Source organism: Protomyctophum parallelum (assembly GCF_964188405.1).
Source record: "Protomyctophum parallelum genome assembly, chromosome: 11".
Lineage (NCBI taxonomy): Eukaryota > Metazoa > Chordata > Actinopteri > Myctophiformes > Myctophidae > Protomyctophum > Protomyctophum parallelum.
The window spans coordinates 48,004,797-48,015,022 of record NC_139707.1 but is presented as its reverse complement, the minus strand read 5'-3'; the positions used below and the strand labels follow the sequence as shown (position 1 = coordinate 48,015,022).

The window sequence follows — 10,226 nt, the reverse complement described above, 5'->3', positions numbered from 1 at the left end:
AAAAAGAGAAAAGTATGAGACTGTCCTTTCTCTGATATAATTATGTATGTATGTATGTATACAATGCATAATACAGGATGTGTTTATGCATTACAAAAAAAAAAAACTAACTTCCTTTGTCTATCTTCTTTTTATGGTCATGGCTGGAAAATGCTGGGTTATGCAATTCGGGTCTTGGTTTTAGTGCAATTGTCCAGTTGGGGAAATGAAGATGGTTTCCATACTCAAACATGTAATGTATGTATGTATGCTTCTGTATGTATCCTTTCTTTCGTCATTGTACAGTGACCCATTTTGGGGTGGGTGGCTTTTATAATGAATAAAAACTCCTTCTGGTACAATTAGTTTAGTGTTCTCTGCTTTTGTCTTTTGGCCTCTGAGCCAATTTACATAACGCAGTCTGTCAATAATTTAACTATCACATTACAGCAGGATTCTTGGCAAGTGAAAGGTGTTGAGGAAATAAATTAGCAACACACGCCTGTTGTCAAAAAAAAAAGAAAAAAAAGCAAACATCTGCTGAGCGTTTGTGTATTCTGTGCAAACGATGACTTGTTTATTTTAACTGGTCTAAAGAGCCCAGGGTTTATGAAACCAATTAAAACACCATTTACAGAATTCAAGTAAAAGAAAACTCTCAGAATTATACTTACTAAAGGGCCTTGCGAACGTGAAGCGATGAAACTCATTTGATGAGTCCTGCGTTTTTGTTCGGAGAAGTCGCGGTGCGACAACGCGAGCGTATTTACGTGAGCGAGGTCCTGTGAATTTGTTGCGCACGTGCTCGTTGCGTGCACACGCCCTCGATTCACCAGACCTGGATTCTGTTTCGTTTTTTTTTTTTATGCTTGCGTTGTTGAGCCACTCTTCAACAGACCTGGAGGAGACCTGTGTTGATCCAGACCTGGAGGAGACCTGTGTTGATCCAGACCTGGAGGAGACCTGTGTTGATCCAGACCTGGAGGAGACCTGTGTTGATCCAGACCTGGAGGAGACCTGTGTTGATCCAGGCAACAACGCATGCGTTCCTCGCTTCACGTTTGTAAGGTCCTTAACTCAAATTACTGTTTTGCTGCACTGCTTTGAACGGTAACAAGACAACTCACCCCGTTTCTGTTTTTTCTCCCAGAATTCTCCCCAGTGAGGGGTGGGAGAGGCTGGACAGCAGACGGCTGGACCTTGAATTTCTCTAACTATAAACGTTCATGACAGCAGAACAGCCTAAGTACAAATATAATCTATGAAAAGCTACTACAGTGAAGTCTGTTCACAGAAGTTGTTGTGGGGATTATCTGACGAGGTACCATTTGAGTGGGCAAAACCTTTACATTATACTAAAAAATACTAAATTGTTTATAGGGTCAATATAAGTAAAATAATATAGCCTTTCCACAGGAGTATCTTTTTATATTTTTCCAAAAAGAATACAAACAGCCAATGGCATATTACAATATTATATATATATTATCCCCCTCGCTGGTGACAATTCCGTGAGGATTAAACGGGCAAGCACCGGGGTGAGTTGTCCAGTATTCCTTTGAACTGCTGTGTGCTTTTGCACACCATTTCTACCATGCCGGTTTCTACCCAGCAACCTCATGAACTTGCCTCGGAGCCTAGTATAGATGCTGCAGTAGATTCTGATGTGTTTACAGATCCCCTCCTCGACAGCACTGTAGTCAGTGGATTGAGTGGAGGCTGTCTGCGTACAAGCCACTGTAGTCAGTGGATTGAGTGGAGGCTGTCTGCGTACAAGCCACTGTAGTCAGTGGATTGAGTGGAGGCTGTCTGCGTACAAGCCACTGTAGGCAGTGGATTGAGTGGAGGCTGTCTGCGTACAAGCCACTGTAGGCAGTGGATTGAGTGGAGGCTGTCTGCGTACAAGCCACTGTAGGCAGTGGATTGAGTGGAGGCTGTCTGCGTACAAGCCACTGTAGGCAGTGGATTGAGTGGAGGCTGTCTGCGTACAATCCACTGTAGGCAGTGGATTGAGTGGAGGCTGTCTGCGTACAAGCCACTGTAGGCAGTGGATTGAGTGGAGCCTGTCTGCCGTACAAGCCACTGTAGGGCCTACAGTGGCTTGTACGCAGACAGCCTCCACTCAATCCACATGCCTACAGTGTAGGCATGTGGATTGAGTGGAGGCTGTCTGCGTACAAGCCACTGTAGGCAGTGGATTGAGTGGAGGCTGTCTGCCGTACAAGCCACTCGCTCTGTTGGGAAACATTCCATAGTCTTTATTTATGATGCCTCAGTAACAACACCTCTGATGATGGGTATAAATTGCAAAGGGAAACCGGGCTGGCTGCCTGTTGTTATGTATTATTTATTAGTGGAACAACATGGAGAGACATGTGTAATCATGAGAGATGGTGCAGGATGCAACAGGGATTTATATATAGTACTATATAGTTTGTCATAAATAAATTCGAATTAGACATACATGAACAAAGCTGTGGCATTTCACATCGCAGAGCTTGTTTGATACAAGAGAACATCTTAATTCACCAGAGTAAAAGTAAAAGTGCAATTAGGTATTAAGGCTAAAGCCAGACAGACTGATATGTTTGACCATTAATTAATTATCATTGTTGACGACATTGCCATTGGCACTTATGCAGCCGATGTTCCCCCGATTTTAACCACTTTAAAAATATATATCGGTAATCGGTGGTCTAGTATTCCAAAATCAGAAGAATCTGGCATCAGTCACAGGCTCTACCGGTAATTAAGGCGTCATAACTTTGGCACAGTTTGGTATTCTGTCGAGTCGGTGAAGAAAAAGTGTACATTCAAATATCCCTCTGTGTATTGTATCAATTCACGGTACTAATCTGGCCTGCTGTCTGAATGTAGAAATCTGTTTTTACAAGATTCTGTTGAACATCATCAGACTGCAGTGAAGGCACAGATTTTGGGTCAGAAAATGTGTTTTTATTCACATGTATGTAGAGAGCATCAGTCATCTCATGTGAAACGGTTCAGGGTGATGGTGGATGATTGACTGACTGACTGACTGACTGACTGACTGCTGTTCTAGTGCCACAGCTCCGCGTCAAGTCACTGCTGTGCATCACGGCATCAACAACCATGACAAATTAAATGTCCATCTAATAGCAGACTGTATATGTTCTGATCCACTTATTAATAGCAGACGGTACGTTCTGATCCATTAATTAAAACTCAATGTCTGCCAAGGACTTAATTAACTTATTTTTTTATCAAAACTCCCACAGCGCCAACAACGCCATTAACGCCTTTTTAAAACGTGTATAACGTTGGGCAAAACGTTAATAGCAGATGGTACGTTCTGAAACATTCATTGAGAAAATCACGGTGACTTCAAACAAGTAATCAATAAATAAAAGTTGTGTACAATATAATAACGTGTGTGTGTGTGTGTGTGTGTGTGTGTGTGCAAATAAATAATTGTGACATTTTCAATATATTACCATAATATTTTTCAAAATAATTTGAATTGCATGTGGACAGAAGAAATGTAACGTCCCATTAAATTGCAGTTAATATCAGGATGTCTGAGATTTCTCTCGTCATGTGTGCATTAGGAACAATTAAGGCACGATAAGATCCGGTATTCTTATATTTGGGCAGTCGGGGATCGCAGTCTCTCCTCATCTCTGACCTCAGGCTGGACGCCGACCTCATCTCTGACCTCAGGCTGGACGCTGACCTCATCCCTTCATCGACCACTCGGTTGACAGACGGTTGGTTCACGGTGCGGTGGTCTGGTGATGTCACTGTGATGTCATCTGGTGATGTCACTGTGTCATCTGGTGATGTCACTGTGTCATCTGCTAAATACCTAGATTGAATTTTCTTTCAGATAGCAGTGTAGAGAGACAAGAAGCCAAAGGCAGAGTGGAGAGCAAGGTTATAATAGTTAACTAAAACTAACTAAAAAACGAAAACTATAAAAAAAAAAAAAAAACATTTCAGTTAACTGAAACTAATACAAAATAAATTAAACGATAACTAAACTGAAACTGTATTGTGTGTCCTCAAAATACTAACTGAAATTATAGACAAAAGTTTTAGTTTTTATCAATATGTATATGCCTTTCGGATATTTATAATATAATCCTTCTAAATTCATTAGATTAATTTCCTCATTTCTCCAACACGTTTTACGGCAGTTTTCAGCACCGTACGGCAGCATGTAGCCACGCTAATCCTAACCCACAAATAAACCAAAGTACGAAAAAAACGAACTAACTAAACTATAATAAAAAATAAATAAAAACTATTATAACCTTGGTGGAGAGACGTGAGCTATTCACTGCAGTAACTAACAGGCTTCAGCCACTATACTACAGCTCCATCTCAACCAATTAGAATATTGTGTAAAAGTTCAATTTTCTTCTGCAATATAATTAAAAAAGTGAAACTTAGTATTTAAAACCTTGTTTTGTACATGGTCAGTACCATGGTACATTACTGTGCTTAACTGACCAGCCAACTGGCCTGACCTGAACCCCACTAGAGAATCTAGGTTGTATTGTGAAGAGTGTGAGACTGAACAATACTAATTAATTTACAGCTGTTATATCAAAGCAAACCTGGGCTTCCAGAACACCTCAACAGTGCCACAGGCTGATCACCTCCATGCCACGCCCCCATTGATGAAATAATACGTTCAAAAGTAGCCCAGACCAAGTATTAACTGCATACATTAATATACTTTACAGATGGTCGACATTTCTCGTTTATAAAAAAAATCTCAATTCATTGAGATAGGATTATTAGATGTTCGTGAGCTGTACGCCATAATCATCAAGATTAAAACAAAAAAAAGGGTTTTAAATACTTCACTTTATGCACAATGAATTGAGAATAATATGAAAGTTTCACTTTTTAAATTATAATACAGAAGAAAATGAACTTTTACATAATATCCTAATTCACTGAGATGGAGCTGTATATTAGTTCTTTCATCTTTCACCCACAGAAAACCAATTAGATGTAGCATTATGCACCGCTTCACTCTAGGAAACTACAGCATGCAAATTCTGGTATAAATTCATAATTCATAACATAATGTTAACCCATTCTGACCTAAAGCAAATATGGTAACTGTGCTACTTTAAGTAGAGGTTTTTACATGACGACAAAAACGGTCTAATATTTCCAGTGATGTCTGTAGTCGACGAAAAATGTTCGTCGACTACCTTTTCTCACTGACAGAAACTAAATGGAAACTAAATTAAAACTAAGCTATGGTGACTAAATACACTGACAATTTCGTCAACAAGATATCCAGAATAAGTCTTTTTACACTTTGTTGCATACTGAAAATAGCAGATCTACAAGCTCACAACGCGTCGCACTGCGACACGTGAGCCTGTAGATCGGCTATTTTAAGCTAGTGTAAAATCACGACGGCGTCGAGGCCCGCCAAAATACATTTTATTCGACTAAAATCAACTGTAGATTTAGTCGACTAAAATCTTATGACATTTAGTAGACTAAAACTAGACTAACACTGAGACATTCCGGGTGACTAAAATGTGAAGACTATTCAAGAGACTATGACAAAAACTAAAATCCAAATTTGCTGCCATAAACAACACTGCATTCAAGTATCATACACTTGTTGAAAGGTCACGTTTGGTATTTCAACTGCTTCTGACCTGAGATCAGATTCATACGAGGTTTCCGCTGGACACACACTGGTCTGATTAACCCATTCTGACCTGAGATCAGATTCTAGAAATGTAATTTTGTTTTAGTCACCTGGAATGTGTTAGTGTTAGTCTAGTTTTAGTCGACTAAATGTTGTGCGATTTTAGTCGACTAAATCTACAGTTGATTTAGTCGACTGAAATGTATTTTGGCGGGCCTTGATGCCGTCGTAATGGCTGATTTTACACTTGCTGAAAATAGCCGATCAACAAGCTCACAACGCGTCGCAGCACGACACGTTGTGAGCTTGTAGATCGGCTATTTATTTTTTTCATTTTTGCAACCAAGTGTAAAATGACTTTTCCTAACATTTTAGTCTAGTTTTTATTTGTCGACGAAATTGTCAATATATTTAGTCTTAGTTTTAGTCATCGTAGCTTAGTTTTCATTTAGTTTCCATTTGTTTTTGTCAGTGAAAAAAGGCAGTCGACGAACATTCTTCGTCTTAGTTTTAGTCGACGAAAACAACACTGCCTACCCCCCACCCTTAACCCATTCTGACCGGGCACCCATTTTGGTGTCGGCATCATGTTATGCTTTAGCTATTTAAAAATAGCAGATCTACAAGCTCATAGCGACTGACATTTTTAGAATCTGATCTCAGGTCAGAATGGGTTCATCAGACCAGTGTGTGTCCGGCGGAAACCATCGTATGAATCTGATCTCAGGTCAGAATGGGTTAAAGGGTTTAAGGACCCCACCACTGCACTAGGTTATATAAAGGGCTCTACCTGCAGCTGATCTCCTTGGACATGTAGGAGCTGAGGTGGAGGCTGGTCTTGACCCGTTTCTCCCGCTGCCGGCGGTTGCAGAACCAGACCCGGACCACCTCCTTCTCCAGGTGGAGGCCCTCGGCCATCCGCACGATCTCCTGGGAGGACGGCTTGCTCTTCTCCAGGAAGCTGCGCTCCAGGGCCTCCTTGGCGCCCAGACTGCAGGAGAGGAGTGGGTATTTAAGACCGTTTTACAAGATGCCTTCTAACTCCTGACAGTTTTCTGAAAAAGCTATGTTTCCATGTCAGTCGTTCTTCGATTTTTCAAAGAAATAGCAGACCTACAAGCTCGTAGCGCGCCACTCGGTGGCGCGCTATGAGCTTGTAGATCTGCTATTTTTCAATAGCTAAAGCATAGCATAATGCTAACACCAAAAGGGGTTCCCGCCCAAAATGGGTTAAGACAGGGGACGAAATTCACCCCATTCTTCTGAAAAAACCTCATCAGTGTTTCTCAAACCTCATGTCAAGGACCTCCAAAAATATATGTAATTGACCGCCGAACCCCCATCTCTAAATATGTTGTTCCAGGGACCCCCCCACAAGAAGCAAAGATTTTGAGTTAAAAACGTTCCCTCTAAAAGAATATATATTCAAAGATTTGCGCGACATTTTCCAGATTTTTCAAAAATAGCAGACCTACAAGCTCGTAGCGCGGCACTCGGTGCCACGCTATGAGCTTGTATAGATCTGCTATTTTTCAACAGCTAAAGCATAACAAAATGCTTAAAACACCAAAAGGGGTTCCCGCCCAGAATGGATTAAAATGGGAGCAGAGGAGTGGGTATTTTAAGCGATTAAACATGATGTAAATGTATTCACAGTACAGTATAGTGCAACCTTAGGCACGGGTGCAAACATGGGCACAGGGGAGGGTGATCACTGGCACACTGGCATTAGTGTGAGAGAGAGAAGGTTTTTCTTTTAAAATTAAATATTCCAAAAAAGTGTAGTCCGTTAAATTGATTCTATTCACATCTACAAATTACATGATAATTTACATCCTGCACATACTTGTACATTCATTCAAACTCCTAACTCATGACTGGGGATCGAGGATCTGGTGGGTTATTGCTCTGAGTTTAATGATCATTACAAAAATCTTGTAATGTAAAAGCTTGTCATGTATATCCGATATGGACAATCAAAATCAATTGGGAATATTTAATTTTGATGTGGTGTCATAATTATATATGGCACACACTGACTATCAGGAAAATGAAAACATGGCACTTCAGGTGAAAAAGGTTGCAGACCCCTGACCCTACCTATACATGTACTTATTTACAATACAGTATAGTATAATGTATAAATATGCTGCATACTTCATGTTCATTGTTACCTGATGGTGGTTCTTCGTTTCCTCTTGCGTTCGTTCATGCCCATTTTCTCGTTGTACAAAGCTGAGACGAAGGATATATTGTTACTTTACTGTAAACGTTGTACAAAGATGAGACAAAGGATATATTGTTACTTTACCGTACGCACTGTACTGAATGGGATATTATACAAAACGACACAATATCAAAGAAATAGGGCTGATGCATATTGATCATTCAGTCCAAATTGAACCATCCAAGCCTGCCTGACTGACTGCCTGACTGACTGACTGCCTGACTGACTGACTGACTGACTGCCTGACTGACTGACTGACTGACTGACTGACTGACTGACTGACTGACTGACTGACTGACTGCCTGCCTGACTGACTGACTGACTGCCTGACAGACAGACAGACAGACAGACAGACAGACAGACAGACAGACAGACAGACAGACCGCCCGCCCAAAGTGCTTTGGACAAAACCTCTTAACTCCATTGGACCCTCAAAATGTCTGCTAAAGCAGATAACTCCACCACCTCTCCCCCTCTCATGGAAGTAACTGACAATATATAAAGTTACAACACCAACTTTGATGAGGCTGTGTTGCTTTGTTTTAAAAAATATAAGGTTTTCTTAATTTCCTGAAAAAAATGTATATTTTTCATTTCCTGAAATTGGGAGGTTTCCTCCCGACAGCAAATATATATATATATATATATATATATATATATATATATATATATATATATATATATATATATATATATATATAGACGCTCTGCAGTGTGACTGTGACCCAACGACGCGCTGCAGTGTGTGACTGTGACCCACCGCCGGCCTGCTCCGCCTCTTCCAGCCACTTGGCCAGGATGGCCTTGAGCTTGCAGGCATTCTTGAAGCTCAGCTGGAGGTTCTCGAAGCGACAGATGGTGGTCTGACTGAACTCTGAGCCGTGCACGGCGGCCAGCGCCTCGCCCACGTTGGTCTGGGTGTACCCTGCAGGTACGCGAACGCACACGCACACGCACACACACACACACACACACACACACACGCATACCTACAGTATTAGCACAGATAGATACAGCCATAGAATGTACAGTATATGGGGTGCACACACCGACACTTGTGTGTGTGTGTGGGGGTGCAGTACTTAGTTTAGACAGTTTTTGGTTTAGACTATAGTCATCTTTTAATGCCGTCATAATGGCTGATTCTTTTGTTGTCGAGCATAGCAGATCTATAAGCTCACAACGCGTCACAGCGCGAGGCGTTGTGAGCGCGTAGATCGTAGAAGTGTAAATTCAGCCATTACGATGGCATCAAGGCCCACTAAAACACATTTTAGTCAACTAAATCAACTAGATTTAGTCGACTAAAATCGCCTGACCTTTATTCAACTAAAACTAGACTAACACTGACATTCCAGGTGACTAAAACGTGACTAAAACTAAATTATAAGTTTCCTTCCAAAGACTATATGACTAGACTAAAATAGAAATTTGCTGCCAAAAACAAACACTGCATGCTATGCTTAAAGGACCACTTCACCACTTTTTAACCTATCTTCATATAATAGGTCCTCACTAATAATCATGAAAAAATGGTGCAATTTTTTTCTACTCAGTCTGTGTCTCATAGGAGGGCTGTGGGCAGTTCAGAAACCGTCTTCCAGTGACATCATCGATGGGGAATACAAGCTAATAGAAACTGCAGGCTTTCTAGTACTGAAAAGTTGCAATGCGAAAATGGAAGCCACCGTTCTCACGATGATGAGAATCTAAATAGTTTTGTAAAAAAATCTTGTTTAAAAAGAAATCTGCCTAATGATGATGTCACTGGAGGACGGTTTCTGAACTGCCCACGGCCCTCCTATGAGACACAGACTAGAGTAGAAAAAAACTCGTGCCATTTTTTCATGATTATTAGTGAGGACCTATTATATGAAGATAGGTTGAAAAGTGGTGAAGTGGTCCTTTTCATGCATGTAATGAATCTTGTTTCCTATTTGAAATATTTGCTTTCTGTATTTTTATTTTATTTTACCATATTGTTGTTATTATTTTACATGTGCAAATAAACTAAACTAAACTAAACTAACCCATTCTATACGGGAACCCATTTTGGTGTCAGCATCATGTTATGCTTTAGCTATTGAAAAATAGCAGATCTACAAGCTCATAGCGCGCCACCGAGTGGCGCGATACGAGCTTGTAGATCTGCTATTTTTGAAAAATCAAAGAACGACTGACATTTTTTAGAATCTGATCTCAGGTCAGAATGGGTTCATCAGACCAGTGTGTGTGTCCAGTGGAAACCTCGTATGAATCTGATCTCAGGTCAGAATGGGTTCACTTACCGAGTTTGATCCTCCGTAGCTTGAAGTCGTTGGCAAACCTCTCCAGTTCTCGTATCTGGGGGGAGTCCAT

The 10,226-nt window shown here is 40.7% G+C and overlaps 1 protein-coding gene across 1 annotated transcript in view; it reads right to left on the bottom strand.

The window, feature by feature from the left end:
* Positions 1–6,427: 6,427 nt before the first annotated feature.
* pou1f1 (POU class 1 homeobox 1) overlaps positions 6,428–10,226 on the bottom strand; it is a gene marked incomplete at both ends in the record, with an annotated part of 36,917 nt that continues 33,118 nt past the window's right edge. Inside the window, 4 exons of the mRNA XM_083776845.1 lie at positions 6,428–6,632; positions 7,816–7,876; positions 8,629–8,793; positions 10,157–10,226. Coding sequence (XP_083632971.1) covers positions 6,428–6,632; positions 7,816–7,876; positions 8,629–8,793; positions 10,157–10,226 — 501 coding nt within the window. The remainder of the gene's footprint in view (positions 6,633–7,815; positions 7,877–8,628; positions 8,794–10,156) is intronic.